This window comes from Daldinia vernicosa (assembly GCF_022497035.1).
Source record: "Daldinia vernicosa strain CBS 139.73 unplaced genomic scaffold F5Y00scaffold_10, whole genome shotgun sequence".
Taxonomy (NCBI): domain Eukaryota; kingdom Fungi; phylum Ascomycota; class Sordariomycetes; order Xylariales; family Hypoxylaceae; genus Daldinia; species Daldinia vernicosa.
In genome coordinates this window covers 161581-176386 of record NW_025953926.1, presented here as the reverse complement: position 1 = coordinate 176386, position 14806 = coordinate 161581, and the positions used below count along the sequence as shown (strand labels likewise).

Genomic DNA, 14806 nt, shown 5'->3' with positions numbered 1-14806 from the left:
AAAATTCGACGAAATCAAACCAAAAGGAAAAGAATTTTTTTGTAAAAAGGGATTATAAGTCGAACTTAATTGTTGTCAATATTCTGGACCATATGAATAGTCCATCGTGCCGGCGGCTGACTTGGGCGCTCGCCCGGAGCCGGATCGGCTGCCGGACTCAACCACTCTACTATGTATTTGGAAAGCCGACTACGACAAGCCTCCAGCAGCAGCAGGTCCGGGGCAAGAAAACTAGATCATCGATGAAGCTAGAGGACCTCCCGCAAGGCCCCATCAAACCACCGGGCAAAAAAGCTGCTGCTGCTGCTACTGCTGCTCGCGCGGCCCCCCTCCCGGAGCTGGATGAGGGGCCTGCGTATCCGACTGTGGTCCTGCAGGCGCGTATGAATATGCAGCGGTTCGACGGGTGCGTGCTGCTCACGCGCGTCGGGGGGTTTTACGAGTTGTATTTTGAGCAGGCGGAGGAGTATGGGCCGCTGTTGAATTTGAAGGTTGCGCAGAAGAAGACGAATGCTGGGCCGGTGCCGATGGTAATTATTACTTTCTATTATATCACTATTTATATACGTACTGTCTAATCAACGAGCATAACTCTGACGGCTTTCCAGTCTGGCTTCCCGTTCTTCCAACTAGACCGGTTCCTGAAAACGCTGGTCCAGGACTTGAACTGCTACGTCGCCATCGCGGAGGAGTTCCCCAACGACCCGGGCGACAAGATCAAGTCGAACGGGCTGATGCACGATCGGAGGGTCACACGCGTTATTACGCCCGGCACGTTGATCGATGAAAACTTCATCGACCCCTATGCTAATAATTATGTCATGGCGATTCATGCCGACCATCAGAAGCAACAGGCTGATATTTCTGGACCTGGTAGTAATATCAAGGGTATAGATCTAGGACACTTAACACCGCTACAAGCCGGCGCTGCTGCTGCGCCGATAGGATTGGCCTGGATAGACGTCTCTACGGGGCAGTTTTATACACAGTCTACGACGGTTACTTCACTGGCGTCTATCCTCTCGCGTGTTGGTCCGAGAGAGGTGGTCGTAGACCAGGTCCTCGAATCGCAACGGGACCACAAGCTCTTCAGCGTACTAGCAGAGGACAAACACTTGGTCACCTTCTCGCCGCATACCCAGTTTCTACCACTGTCGGAATGGAGCCCGATGCTAGAATCCGACATCTCGACACAAACAGCGCAGGACTTCAGTCCGGACGAAGTCCGCGCCGGGAGCTTACTCCTGCAGTACGTGCGGGACCGCCTGCAAGGCCTAAGCATGAAGTTGCAGCCGCCGTTGCGCTACGACAACATGTCCGTCATGTCCATCGACAAGAGCACCATGCGCTCGCTCGAGATCAAGCAGACGATCCGAGACGGCACCTTTCGCGGGAGCCTGCTACACGCCGTCCGCAGAACTGTTACCAAAGGCGGCGCTCGGCTTCTAAACGCCTGGCTTAGCGCTCCGTCGACGTCTCTCGAGACTATAAAGGCCCGCCAAGACCTCGTCGAGCACTTTATTCAGCACTCGGATCTGCGCGACGAGATGGTCATGCTGCTAAGGCGCAGCCACGACTCGCAGCGCTTGGTTCAGAAATTTGCGGTTGGTCGTGGAGATCCGGACGATCTTATTGCTCTCGGCAACACTATACGGGCTACACAGGATATCGTCTCCCTCCTGGAATCTTCGAAAGGGGCATCCACTAAAAAGAGTTCACGGGCTAAGAGCAAAGGAGCTGCTGGTTGCTTCACGTCTCTCCTTTCGCGCATCACACTCGAAGAGCCGGCCCACCTCGCCGACCGCATCAAGACGTCCATCGACGAGGAAGGACTAGTCCAGCAACAGAGAAACGAAGACAGCGAAACAAGCCAACTCCTGACTCTAGCCGAAGACGTCGTCGCCGCCGAGGGTACGACAGGAGACGCCTCCTCCCTACCCAAGGGGGCTATGGCTATGGCTATGAAAAAGAGAAAGCAGAGCCCCTCGATAAGAGACGCCTACTCGGAGGACAACGTAACCTTCGTCTGCAAGCCCGAAGCTAGTCCCGGCCTACGCGAGCTCCACGCCAGGCTATCATCCCTGCAGCACGAGAAATCCGAGCTCGCCGAAGAACTGCGCGCCCGCTACGGCGCCGCCAGCCTAACCCTGCGCTGGACGCCTACCCTCGGACACGTCTGCCACGTCAAGGGCGCCAGGGACATGCGGAAGATCATCGACAGCAAAGACAAAGACGGCGAGAGCGGGGATAACACTAGTAATAATAACGCCACGGCGGCAATAGTCGTCAGCTCGAGCCGCAGCACGCGGGCGTTCCACGCCCCCGAGTGGACGACGCTCGGGCGACGCATCCACCAGACGCGCTACGAAGTCACCGTCGAAGAGCAGCGGCTGCTAGCCGAGCTGCGCGCCCTCGTAGTCGCCAACCTCGTTAAACTACGGCGCAACGCCTCCGCGCTCGACGAGCTCGACGTCGCCGCCTCCTTCGCCCGTCTAGCCGCCGAGCACGGCTGGACGCGCCCGGTACTCCACGACGTCGATGCTGCTTCTCCTAGTAGCGAGCACATCGTCCTCGGCGGTCGACATCCCACCGTCGAAGCCGGTCTCCGCGAGCAAGGCCGCTCTTTTACCAAGAATGACTGCTGTCTCGGCGGTATACCCTCCCCCGACACTCCCGATAACCCCCCTCAACAACAACAACACCAAACCCACGACCGCCACGGCCGCCTCCTCCTAATAACCGGTCCCAACATGGGCGGCAAAAGCACCTACCTCCGCCAAAACGCGCTAATCTCCATCCTCGCCCAAGCCGGTAGTTTCGTACCCGCCGTCCACGCCAGCCTCGGCATCACCGACGCCGTATTCTCGCGCGTCGGGTCCGCCGACGACCTATCCGCCGACCAGAGCACTTTCATGGTCGAGATGCTCGAAACGGCCGCCATACTCCGCCTAGCGACCCCTCGATCCCTCGTCATCATGGACGAGGTGGGCCGGGGCACGACGCCCGAGGACGGCACGGCGGTGGCGTTTGCCGCGCTGTACCATCTGGCTACGGTGAATCGGAGCCGGGCCCTGTTCGCTACGCATTTCCACGGGCTGGCGGATCTGGCTGCCGAGCGGGGGATGATGGTTGCGCAGGGAGGCGCCGTGGATACGTACTGTACTGATGTTGAAGAGGATGGAGCGGGAGGCTTCGTCTACGTGCATAAGTTACGAAAGGGCGTTAACCGGAAAAGTCACGCGTTGAAGGTAGCGCGCTTGGCTAATTTACCCGAAGCTGCTATTGCCGTTGCGAGGGAGATATTGCAAAATAGCGGGTGTGCCTAATTAATAACGAGCATCAGGAGAGGCAGAGGGCGATCAAGAGCTACGGCGTTACGACAAGATACCCATACGATACGATACGATACGAAGTAGCAGCCAGTCTACACACATAGGCAAAATACGGCGAGAAGGCCATATGATTTTACGGTTCAGGAAAGGTAGTCTGCATTTCTGGAAGCGAGTCAGCGCTCAACTCTTTGTACCATATGTACGAATAAAACGGGTTTGGGGGAAAGTGTCTCATATGGGTGGTGATGTGTGTCATCAAGAAATATTCAGGGTTAAAAAGCTCTTGATATCATTTATATAATCATAGAACACGCAGAAAGATTGGAATTGAAAATAGGATTCGAACTTACCATTTAGGAGGAAGCAAAGCTCTATACGTGGCAATGCAACCATCATATCACAAGTAAACAGACGCATCTGACTCTTCTGCAACGTGTCTCAATTGACCGTTATAGACCTATGTACCGTCGATTTTCGCACGTCTAGATCTCGCAAACCCAACCGAAGCCCAGTTTGATGCCAATCCGTTAACACCGCGATCATGTCATGAAATTTAGTCACTGCGAAAAGATGTGTTAGCAAGATCGTAAAGTTGTGGGCCTGTGAGTTAGAAGGAACGTACAAGAGACCACCGAAACCCTCATCACCAGATTCCTCCTCGGACTCCTCCTTCTTCTTCTCCTCCTCGGCGGCGGCGGCAGTACCCGAAGTCTCGGCGGCAGCAGCCGGGGCAGCGGCGGCGTAAGCATCGGGGTTGGCGATGCGGTCCTTGAGCTGCTCGATCTCGGGCCAGCTGTAGTCGGTCTCGACGGCGACGGCGAGGACCTTCTTGTAGCTGTTGACGAGAGAGTGGATGACGGAGGGGAGGGTAGGGAAGTTCAAGGCGAGCGACAGAGCGGCGATGGTGGTAATCGCGCTCGTGAAGGTCTGAAGGAGCTGTTCCTCGCCGATATCGAGAACGCTGGGGGGGAAGGTGTTGCCCTGGTCGTAGACCTGCGAGATACCCAGACCGTAGGTGAAGGGCGAGATGTTGAGCATGTTGAGCAGGGTGGCCTCAGAGGGACCGACCTTGCTACCGGACTCGACGAGCTTCAAGTCGGTCGTGATTTCGATGGTACCACGGGCAATCTTGGTGGGGACACCGAGAGCCTGGAAGAAAGAGGTCTTGCCGGGTTCCATACCAGTGTTGCCAGCGGGGACCCAGACGTCAGCCGGCGCAACGGCACCAGCACGAGCGGGGGCAGCGACCTTGTTGGACAAGATCTTGTCACGGACAGTCTTGAGGTCACCGTTGGTGAAGACGAAACCGATGTTGCCCTTGACGTGGGGGAGGAGACGCTCGTACTCGGGGGTGTCGTTAATGAAGGTCTTGAGGGCACGGCGAACCTGAATTATCGCGATTAGTCCCAAGAGTTGGCTAAACATAAGAACGATTTACAGCTTTCGACTCACCATGGTGTTCTTTCCCATCAGGACGACAGCCTCTCCGCGGAGAGACTGTCGGATCTCGTGCATCTGCTGCGAGCTGACATTGTCGACGGTGACGAGGAAAACAGAGCGGTACTCCTCGAGCAAGCCCTTGAGCTTGGGGAACTATGCGCAACCGATTGTCAATAATTACTTCTTAGTTACTAAATAAAACAAAATAAGCCATTGAGGTGAGCAAATAATTGCGACGTACGTATTCCGCCTTCTTCTGTCTGCTGGCTCCCATGTCTTCTTATTTGTGAAGTTAGGATTTTTAAAGCCGATGTTGTTGGTTGATGGAGATTGATGAGGGTATTCTGAAAAGCAGAAAAAAGTCACAGTAAGTTTGACCCTTGGGTGGAATTTCGGTTAATTGTTTTTTTCGACATCCGAATGTGTGCTGGACCCACTCCGAAAACTGCCCCCCGCTAGGGCTTTCTGTCTGACCATTTCCATCCGGGCTGCCAGGCTGCCGGGTTAACATTCAACTGAGCCTTATCTCTTATCTACTCATAGGATGTATCTACTACAATGATCTATCAGTCTTATGCAGACACCCATTGTTTTCCCACCAAAACTCACCAACTTTACAATACAATTACATAGCGAAGGAAATAGATAAAAATATAACGTCTTTAAATTAAATTAAAGCTTTAATTAAATAAGCTGTTTATATAAGTCATTACGCGTTATTAGGTATAATGATAGAATTAAATCTATGTAAAGTTAAGAAAAGTAATTGTTCCACCAAAAAGTTAAACTTTTTGGTGGGGGAAATATTTTTCTTAATTTTACTTCATAATAAAAGGTGCAAATATACTCTAGTTAAATAAAAAAAGATATAAGAATTAAATATAATCAATTATATTCATAAAAACGTTAGGTTTATATTTTTATCTATTTTTTTTCGCTATGTAATTGTATTGTAAAGTTGATGAGTTTTGGTGGGAAAATCGTGGGTGTCTGCATAAGATTGATAGATTAGTGTATGTACATATATGCCTACTATACGGTGTCTATACCTCACTCAAGATTTCCAAAGGAATTACTTCACTCATATTTATTAAATTACTCCTAAGAATTAGGGCAAGACAATAGGTTTTCCCTAATAAAAGATGCTCAAGTCATATAATACCAAGCTCTCGGTTGTGAATTCCCAGCGAATGTCTACGAAAACACTTACATGAAAGCATTGTAGTAAGAATATAAGAATAAATAGGGTATATATATGCCAGTGATGCTATCTAGTCATACAGTTATCATGAGTATGTAGGAGGTGGATAGCTAATGTGCACTATCGTCGAGTGTTTTATACAGAACTTGTGAATATCTGTTATATCAGATGTACAGGATCATATATCCGGCAATGCTTCAGGGCTTGGTGCCTCGTTTTGCAATCCCATCTCTATAGCTGCCTGTGTGATGTACTCCTCAGTATTCGGATCTTCTAGAACCGCAATTTGGTTTTGTATGAATTGATCGAGGAAATTGCCTAATTCTTCCCTCTTCACATCGTCCGGTAGGTTGACGCCTGCGCGAAGCTCTCCAGACGCGATGAGTTCCTGATGTCTTCGTTTCAGATAGGTCTCGACCTGCCTCCCGGCGTGCATCAATCGGAGGCCGCCTTTACCCTTCCCGGTCCTTTCGATATCCATCGATCCTACCTGTAGCTCCAGAATTATGATTTCCGGGGGCGTGAAATTAAATATCTGCCTCAACGCTCGATACGCTAGGAGAAGGCCAATCTTGTCGTCAAGTTTACGAAATGAGTGCAGAATGTACCTGGCTAGCTTGACATCGATCCCATTTGTAGCAAAGATGTGGGCTGACTTAACCAGTTCGGCAAAGAGGGACCTTGTCCTCGATATTTCTTCAGGAATTTGTCCTGGCGGTAACTGGACGAGGCGGTTGATCGGTAATGCCTGCCAAAGGACCATAAAAGTCCATGAGTCCGGCTTAATTTGATAGTGTTCGGTCAAATCGCGCGAGAGAGAGGCGACGCGTTTCCCTTGCCCATCTTGTAGATAAGAGAAGAGCAACTGGTTTAATATGAATGAATCGGGCGCAATCTCTGCACTCCTAAAAGCACCCCAGAGTTCTTCCATCTTGGCATGGAGGCCACGATCTTTATAGTTTTCTGCTAGCAGTGAGAAGGTTTCCAGGTTCGCTCTGGGCCAGCCCTCTCCATATTGTCTCAACCTGACATACGTAGCAAGGTTTCGCATGTCTTTTCTAATGCCTAAAAACTGCATTCGGGTATTAATCATAGCCCAGGCAACGTCCTCGGCTTTTTGTATGTTATCAGCGGTACTCGACCTTAACCACGCACCAATTAAACCATTGACTACGATCGCATGAGGCATGACGCCCTTAGACTTCATATGCAGCAGGACATTGTAAGCACCTTGCAGATCGCCTGCCCCTATTAACCGCTTTAGCCATTTGCCGTAAAAAAAGGGATTGGCGATACTGGGAGGCACTCTGTGAACTCCACGTAGGTCTATAGTGTTCGAGGTCATCATTTCGACGAAGATGTAAAATGCGAATTCTGTCTCGTTCGAAGCAAGAAAGTATGAAATAATCTGGTCGTAGTCGTCGATGGTAATCGAGTCACCCAGTGTGGACCTTAGTTGTTGATATATTTTGAATCCTTTTTCTGCCGTAGCAGGATTCCCGGCACACAGTCGAATGAACGGTAGTAGATATCGAGGATCTTTGTTGTGGGGAGACTCGAGCAGCGTGCTAGCAACCCGCTCGGCTCGAGCTACATCGCCCATTAGGCAATACATTCGTAGCCCAAGCTGCCAAAATTCCGCAAAAGTCTCTGGATTAGCTCCAAGTGTAGTGACAAGCTTTTTATGGGTTGTGATCGCATCTTCCCTAAAGCCGCTTATAAAAGAGGCCTCGATGGCAAGGAGTTGTTGGTCGTCACGCAGGCTCACACCAGCCTTCTGCATATCCTTAACTAGAACGTGGATGTGTGACATGCGGTTGGGATTATTCGCATGGTCCGCAGCAAGAATTTGCCAGAGTAGATCCCATATGTCCTCATGGACTGATCCCCACCTCTTGGATAAAGCAATGCGCGCTGCAGAGTAATACTTCCATAACGAGTTGATTCGCTTAAGACTAAGACCATGAACTTTCCTACCGACAGTCTTTATCATATTGTTCAGTTGGACGATATACGTACGGTCTGGCGCGGGCCAGTCCTCCTCAGGTAATAGCAATGCAGGCTTAGGTGAAGAGTCGTCCTGAGTCGCAATTCGTTTTCGTAACTTCTCGGCCCCTTGTTTCCCCCAAATCTCTTCGACTATTTTGGTAAACTGGGTTGCTTGTTCCAGCTCTTGCTCCAGTTCCTTTAAGCGGCCTTCAGTTTGACCGTCCGGGTCCATCAGCGACTGGCCGAATTCATCCTCATCTCGCAAGCGGCGCAAACTCCCACCCTTCCCTTGTTCGAAGTAATGAACCGACACTCGGGCATTTTTATCCTCTTTTACAAGGCCCAGAGCTTCCAGAGTCTTCTGACGTTCGAGTTCTTGTTCGTGTGATAGGCGGGACGACGGTGCTGAGGCGAGGGGTTGCGCAGCTTGCGAAGAGTGCCGTAAAGCCCATTGCGCCGCGGGCGTTCGCTTCCGCAAAGTCGATAAACATGACCTGCATATAAAGTTTTCGACTATAGCAGTTCTCGGAGGCATGACAGGGGAACGTGGTTATATGTTGTGTCGTACTTGACGATATAAGTGAGCGGCAAGATGCTGCTAAAGATAGGAATCTTTTTTCTATTTTTTACAAAAATTTAAGGTTGATAAGGTGATATCACCGCTGCCGGCCGGTCTAGCGCGTCCCTAGTCCCGTCAGCCCCGCCTAGAATTATTACGGCTGGTACGAAGTCAGGAAGTACAGGGGATGATTTAAGGGTGGTAGGGATTAGGCCACGCTAAAATAGGACCCTGTCCATCAGCGCTGCACGATCACGTCCACTTATAAGTCTCAAGACGCGTACCGAACTTACATCGCTACCTCCTATTAAGCCTCAAGACTCATATCTAATCATGGCCATTGACGAACCTCTACGAGAAATTTATGAAGAGAAACAGCACCAGGTAATAATACTTATACCGATATACCCGGACTTAACGCTAATAAGACTTAGGCTGCCTACATCTTTGACCCTTTAGACGGAGTCGACGGTGCAAGTAGACCTGCGAAAAGGAGGAAGGTCTCAAATCAACAAAACAAGGCAAAAGCACAGGAATCAGATGCTTCACTAACTTTCCAGCCCCTTTTTGGTGGCTCCGAGAATGAGCGTTGTGTTCGCCTCCGTCAACAATTATTTGAGACGTCTTGGTCTCAAATTGATGAGAGGATCCAAGTTAGTTACTACATATCGTATACGACGCTAAATAATGAGAGCTCACAATTTAATATAGCGTATCCTGCGAATGACAAACCAGTCTACATTAGACCAGGTCACCTCATTTCTACAGACAGTTCCCAATCATGCATCCACGGGCAAGATCCCTTCTGCCTTCATTATCACCGGCCCAAATTTAGCTTCCCAGGATCTCCTATTTGAGCAACTTTCAGAAGCTCTAAGCGTCAAAGTAGATGCAAAAGTGGTTCGCCTAAGATCCGGCGATGCATCTAATCTGAAGGCTGCCTTGAAAAAGATTATACATAATGTAACGGCAAGAGAGACAGATGATGAGAACGACCTGGAGTTATCTACGGGCAAAGATGTAAACCAACCTTCAAATTAACCCCAAGTGCAACTTATTTCTAACTCATAATCCAGGGGCGTAAATATCTAAACTATGATCTCGAGGCTCTCTATGCTCATCTCAAAACCAGCCCCCGTCGCCATATCATCATCGCCTTTCAAGATAGTGAGGCCTTTGAAAGCGGTCTGCTGTCTGATCTCATCTCACTCTTCAGGTTGGTGGGCTTATCATTATTCACGCCCGACGACTAACTTAACTTTCAGCTCATGGCTTGACCGAATCCCATTCTCTCTACTCTTCGGAGTGGCTACCTCAGTAGAGCTATTCCAAGCACGACTCCTAAAGTCTACCTGCCAGTGTCTCTACGGGGATCAATTTGACGTCGAGCAGTCAACATCGATTATTGAGAGGATATTCAAGGCTGCTATTGCACATTCAGACGTTTCACTACGATTAGGTTCTTCCCTCGTCTACGACCTTCTGGAGCGCCAACGGGATCAAGTGTCGAGTATTCCAGTATTTGCGTGCTCATTAAAAGTAAGTCGCATACATGCCAAAGAAGTTTAGAATACTAATACTTTCAGTATGTTTACATGTGTCACTTTTACGCAAATCCTTTGACGGTCTTCTTATCTGATGACATAGATGCCGATATATTTCAGGATGCACATATAGAAGCAATGCGATATCTACCATCATTTCGTCGACATGTAGAGGCAGTTATTAAAATGGGTGAAATACAGCAGGCGAGATTGCTTCTCGACGACGACCAGCACCTTCGAGCACTTCTAAAAGATTCCCTGAGAGACTTCCGTCGGTGGTCATTGAATCTTCTGCGTAAACTAAAGATATTGACCGCTAGTAACGTTTTGTCTCATGATTTCACTACGCTTTATCTAGATGCGCTGGCTCGCGGAATTGACTCGGAACAAATCGCCCAGTTTTCAGAATCAACAAAGCGGATGCAACCTGCAGACAGTATCACATTTCTAAGTCAGATATTGTCCGATATTGAAAATGGGGACATCAACCTGGGCTTAGATCCTTGGACTAATGAAGCTGAGGAGTCAGTCTCATATTTTACCAACTTATTATCCAGCGTAAAAGACCTGCAGGCGAATGCCGAAGAACAAGGGAATGTTCTCCGAAGCAAGTACAGCGGACAGACCAAGGTTTTAAGAACAACCGTTATTGCTCAAAAAGTCCAGCTCAGCGAAGATGCAGCAACTCTCACGGATGAAGACAAGGCCTATACCAGTCTAATGGATGGCCTTGTTGAGCATCTAAAGGAGAAACTCCACAGCGATAGTGCAAAGGACCTAGTCTTCAATGAGCTCTGGTTCTTTGATTCAAAATCCCCTTACAGAGATGTATTTATTCCGCAACCAAGAAGGGTTGTTGAGCGGGCATTGTCGCGCCCCCACGACTATCTCAATTGTTCTTGTTGCGAGACAAAGGAGGACCGCATTATGCCGTCGCTCCCTACAGCTGCCATATTATATCAACTCTATGTTGAGACCGGCTCTCTTGTCAACGTCGCCGATCTCTGGTCTGCTTATTATGGAGTTGTCGGTGAAGAGAACGAAGATGGACTCGACGAGCAGTCTGCACTTGTTTTGTTCTATCGCGCTTTAGCCGAGATGAAAGCCATGGGTTTTGTTAAGCAAAGCAGGAAGAAGGCGGACCACATAGCCAAGCTTGCCTGGAAGGGATTCTAGAGGGAAGAAGGGCACAGAAGATTGGACCATCTAAGAAGAGTCAAAAATAGTAGCAGGTTTTGTTTGGTTACACTTAGGGGCAGTCAGCTGACACAATGGCGGTTATGGGTGGAAGAAATCAACAGATTAGTTTTAAATCCGTCCATAGAGGAACTATTTACATCTTTAATACGCCTTTAGGTGCTGTTCGGATATGAAAGACTTCGAACGTGGTTAGACAAAGCTCCGTTTAGACACATGGCGGCACTAACAAACAAAGAAGTAATCGTCCGAAGTGCGACACTCAGAAGCGTCGAGCACTTGACAAAGAACTGGGTAGCCATCTTCGTACATACAAGAAGAAACGACAGCCCCCCTCGAACCTATGAGGAGACTCCTGCGACTTCATCCCAGCAGCTGCGTAGTTGACCAAACCCTCAAGTGCTCGTTTCTCTCCTACCGTTTCATCATATAAAACTTACCTTTCGCCCATAGCTGCTGGCGGCTAGACACAATCGTCGAAGGCCGATTAGAATAACTGAAAATAAAGAAAGAAGCGAAGAAGAGCAAATCTTTTATACGAGCCTTCTCATTTTGTTACTATCATTATTATTATTATTTATCATATTATCATTGCTTTTGCTAGCACTATTCACTCATTAAAGAGCCTAGCTCATCTCGTCAATATCGCAGAGATCGTAGTCACTTCAAAAATATACAGGAATTTGATACTTCAATTCTGGAAGAAAATCAGGCCCATCAGGTCTTTAAAGCAATACAATCACAAGATCATCATAAGATTGCCTGAATCACCACATTTCATTCCCTCGAGCCATCTTTTATTTATTTAGCCCACCTTATCAGCCTCCCTACCACGACCACGACCACGACAACAACACAACCCACTCACCTCCCACATCCCACATCCCCCCCAATGGAGAACCAGACGCAAAACCAGCATCCCCCGGCCCTCGGGCACCGCCGCGCAGCCCAAAACGCCGCCTTCCGGGAGAAACTGCGGCAGATGGCCCTGCCCCTAGCCCCCCTAGTCCAGCTGACCACCGGCGAGATCCACCAGTCGTTCCCGCACACGCTGCTCAACTTCTGGCTGCTGACGGACGCGGAGCTCGAAGAGCTGGCGCACTTCTACCACCAGCGCACGCCCTGCCAGTGGACCTTCCACTACCCGTGCCCCATCGTCTGGGCCTCGGACATGCCGCTGGAGGAGAAGCGGCGGCGCATCGGCCGGTTCATCGGGCTGCGGGGGTGCGAGACGCCGACCGTGGCAGCGGCAGCGGCCCCGGCTACTAGGAGCTTAAGCGAGGAGGAGATTCTCGATCAGGCCCGGCAGGCTAGGTTGTTTTCGGATGAGGAGGAGGCGTGGAGGAGGAAGTTTGGGTGGTATAATTAAATTAAATTAAATTAATTGGCTGCTTGGGCGGTTAGTTACCTAGGAACAGCAACTCTAGGGAGAGAAAAAGAAAAAGAAAAAGAAAAGGGGGAAGAGAGAAGAGAGAGAGAGAGATACGCACATGTAATAGGGGAGGTGGTTATATTCTATTCTTTACGATCCCTGAACTTAAATATTTATTTAATATGAGCACTTGCAGAAATTTATGCTTCCCCATGCTGGTTCCGTGCTATCTTATGATATCTAGTCGATGAAGCAAGATACCAAAGTCACATAAGTGAAAACATTAGAATCTTAGGGGTTACCTTGACCCCGTATCTACTAAATTGAAAATATCATCTCCTACATCCAATCACAAGACAAAAAGTTAAAGGGCCGTTGAATAATAGATTATTACCTATCTATACGCCCGTGATGTACGAGTGCCTACCGTTATTTATAAATCCCAGCAGTCGGGGGTAAGCCTATTTACTTCTTCTGCACACTCTTCTTAACACCTTCCACAAACGCCTCCACCGCCTCCCCGCCGCCTAAAGGCACCTGGCTTCCTTTGATATACCCGCCGTTCTCAACCGGGACGGAGAGCGCATCAGCGATGCTAGGTAAGCCGCCGTCTCGGATTGCCATCGTCAGACTAGCTAAGCTTTGATGGAACTGTGGACTTCGCAGGACTTTTTCTAGTAACGCCTTCTTCTGGCCAAGACTCATGGCTTCCTTAGCAGCTTGTATCGCCGCGGCGGTCGGTTCTGCCGTGGTGTCTCCTTCATCCGCTTGTTGGGACAGGACCAGGACCGAGGGCGGTAAGAAGCTAAGTAGATTGTCCACTTGCTCTTCCGTAGCTTGTCGGGCCATAGGAACGGTGACGGGAGGTGTTAAAAGATCCGAAAGGAGCGGATACAGTTTCCCTTCCCCCCCTTGGCTTCCTCCGGCACCTCCCTTCAACGAATCCAAGAAGTTTCTCACCGCCATAGCAGCATCCGAGGTTCCCAAGGCAGCACTAACAAAATGTCAGCGCAGGGCTCTCTAGTGGAAAGATAAGCGGCAAGTAAATGACGAAGAGATATATTATTTCCCATTTGCAGGCTTATCTCTAGTATTACATGGAAGCCCAGCAGGCCAAAGCCTCCGGGCGCGTCGGCCAGTGCCCTGCTTTTGTCAAGTGCATGCAATGTTCTCGCCCTTAAAGGTCCTTTTTCAAACGCCGCAAACGAAGAATCAGGAGTCACCTACGCTCTACCACCATCAGCACCACCTTCTCGCGCACCCTCGCCCTCATCCCGTATGTCGCCGCCAGTCGCGTCTGCGCCGGCACCACCGCTACCTCCTTGGGGACTAGCACCGCCGTGGCTTTCGACGTCCTCCATGATCTCGTCATTATCGTTGCCACGTCGGTCGTCGTTGTCGCTGTTGTTGATCGAGGCCAGTTCGCGCGCCACGTCGACCTCTTCGCCCTGGAGGAGCTTGTCGACGATCTCGCCAATCTTAAGGTCGCGAGGGCTGAACCAGTTCGGGTTATTAGTCCGACCTTGGGGTTTTGATTGTAGGTAGAAGAGGTAGCGCTGGGAAGAGGAAAGGAATTTAAGGACGAAGACGCGGCCGTTGGGCTTGATGGCCTCTCTAGGTTGAGTTTTCGGATCGTAAGGTACGAAATGGCCGTCTGTAGGCACCATGACGAGGTCTAGCTCGGGTTCGTCGATAGGGGCACTCCGCTCTCGCCAGCAGAAGTGAAGTAGATCTAGGAGGCGTAAGTAATTATGCGTAATGCTCGGCATGGAATGCTAGGCAATACATACCATCTTCAGAATAGAGGTAAATATAACCGGGCTGTCCTGAGGGCTTGATCTTAAAGGGCCTTCCTGAAGACTGGTACTCTGGTTAGTCGTTGGACTTCAGACGGCCAATAAGCTTAAACTAAAGATTCAGGTATACATACATCTACATCGCAGAACCCAGCTTTAAAGGTTATAATGGGCGTTATCGACATTTTGGATGGATGTTTCCTGTCAAAATGGTGGTATGAATATGTATGCCTGGGTTGAAATGTGATAGAGGAATGAAGAAATAGAGAAATGGTTGTCAATGAAATTACGTGACGCTTGTTGAGATGCTGGCTGCAAGGCTGCAGGAGCTTCGTCAAGCAGGTGCAAGAGCTCACTTCGACTTGGCTTACCTAAG

General features: G+C 49.7%; 6 protein-coding genes across 6 annotated transcripts; 3 read left to right on the top strand and 3 right to left on the bottom strand.

The window, feature by feature from the left end:
* Positions 1-92: 92 nt before the first annotated feature.
* Positions 93-3326, top strand: F5Y00DRAFT_251662 (muts domain V-domain-containing protein; the record flags this gene model as incomplete). The annotated part of the gene is made up of 2 exons (XM_048009851.1): positions 93-530; positions 609-3326. 2 exons carry the CDS (start codon positions 93-95, stop codon positions 3324-3326), a joined length of 3156 nt encoding a protein of 1051 aa, XP_047867353.1.
* A 279-nt stretch (positions 3327-3605) lies between these two features.
* Positions 3606-5201, bottom strand: F5Y00DRAFT_8887 (60S acidic ribosomal protein P0). Its single transcript, XM_048014306.1, has 4 exons — positions 5014-5201; positions 4785-4925; positions 3955-4718; positions 3606-3892 (listed from the first exon to the last, which is right to left on the bottom strand). Exons 1-4 carry the CDS (start codon positions 5044-5046, stop codon positions 3886-3888), a joined length of 945 nt encoding a protein of 314 aa, XP_047867352.1. The 5' UTR covers positions 5047-5201; the 3' UTR covers positions 3606-3885.
* Positions 5202-6005: 804 nt separating this feature from the next.
* On the bottom strand, positions 6006-8571 carry F5Y00DRAFT_229668 (uncharacterized protein). Its single transcript, XM_048006800.1, has one exon. It carries the CDS (start codon positions 8495-8497, stop codon positions 6152-6154), a length of 2346 nt encoding a protein of 781 aa, XP_047867351.1. The 5' UTR covers positions 8498-8571; the 3' UTR covers positions 6006-6151.
* Positions 8572-8776: 205 nt separating this feature from the next.
* On the top strand, positions 8777-11396 carry F5Y00DRAFT_229666 (origin recognition complex subunit 3 N-terminus-domain-containing protein). The gene is made up of 6 exons (XM_048006799.1): positions 8777-8905; positions 8956-9174; positions 9233-9541; positions 9598-9737; positions 9787-10060; positions 10108-11396. The coding sequence occupies exons 1-6, from the start codon at positions 8855-8857 to the stop codon at positions 11239-11241; spliced, it is 2127 nt and encodes a 708-aa protein (XP_047867350.1). The 5' UTR covers positions 8777-8854; the 3' UTR covers positions 11242-11396.
* Positions 11397-11623: 227 nt separating this feature from the next.
* On the top strand, positions 11624-12833 carry F5Y00DRAFT_8854 (uncharacterized protein). The gene has a single exon (XM_048014303.1). It carries the CDS (start codon positions 12155-12157, stop codon positions 12629-12631), a length of 477 nt encoding a protein of 158 aa, XP_047867349.1. The 5' UTR covers positions 11624-12154; the 3' UTR covers positions 12632-12833.
* Positions 12834-13004: 171 nt separating this feature from the next.
* F5Y00DRAFT_229664 (proteasome complex subunit Rpn13 ubiquitin receptor-domain-containing protein) lies at positions 13005-14770 on the bottom strand. Its single transcript, XM_048006798.1, has 4 exons — positions 14565-14770; positions 14425-14494; positions 13862-14366; positions 13005-13628 (listed from the first exon to the last, which is right to left on the bottom strand). The coding sequence occupies exons 1-4, from the start codon at positions 14613-14615 to the stop codon at positions 13100-13102; spliced, it is 1155 nt and encodes a 384-aa protein (XP_047867348.1). The 5' UTR covers positions 14616-14770; the 3' UTR covers positions 13005-13099.
* Positions 14771-14806: the final 36 nt, after the last annotated feature.

Excerpts from the sequence above, each read along its gene's own strand:
- F5Y00DRAFT_8887 (XM_048014306.1), bottom strand. The coding sequence starts at position 5,046 with ATGGGAGCCAGCAGACAGAAGAAGGCGGAATAC. Across the intron at positions 4,926-5,013 it reads GACAGAAGAAGGCGGAATAC|TTCCCCAAGCTCAAGGGCTT; the intron begins GTACGTCGCAAT and ends GGTTGCGCATAG. Across the intron at positions 4,719-4,784 it reads TGATGGGAAAGAACACCATG|GTTCGCCGTGCCCTCAAGAC; the intron begins GTGAGTCGAAAG and ends GCGATAATTCAG.
- F5Y00DRAFT_229668 (XM_048006800.1), bottom strand. The coding sequence starts at position 8,497 with ATGCCTCCGAGAACTGCTATAGTCGAAAACTTTATATGCAGGTCATGT.
- F5Y00DRAFT_229666 (XM_048006799.1), top strand. The coding sequence starts at position 8,855 with ATGGCCATTGACGAACCTCTACGAGAAATTTATGAAGAGAAACAGCAC. Across the intron at positions 9,175-9,232 it reads AAATTGATGAGAGGATCCAA|CGTATCCTGCGAATGACAAA; the intron begins GTTAGTTACTAC and ends AATTTAATATAG. Across the intron at positions 9,542-9,597 it reads AGTTATCTACGGGCAAAGAT|GGGCGTAAATATCTAAACTA; the intron begins GTAAACCAACCT and ends CTCATAATCCAG.
- F5Y00DRAFT_8854 (XM_048014303.1), top strand. The coding sequence starts at position 12,155 with ATGGAGAACCAGACGCAAAACCAGCATCCCCCGGCCCTCGGGCACCGC.
- F5Y00DRAFT_229664 (XM_048006798.1), bottom strand. The coding sequence starts at position 14,615 with ATGTCGATAACGCCCATTATAACCTTTAAAGCTGGGTTCTGCGATGTA. Across the intron at positions 14,367-14,424 it reads TTACCTCTATTCTGAAGATG|ATCTACTTCACTTCTGCTGG; the intron begins GTATGTATTGCC and ends TACGCCTCCTAG. Across the intron at positions 13,629-13,861 it reads GGTGCTGATGGTGGTAGAGC|TGCTGCCTTGGGAACCTCGG; the intron begins GTAGGTGACTCC and ends ACATTTTGTTAG.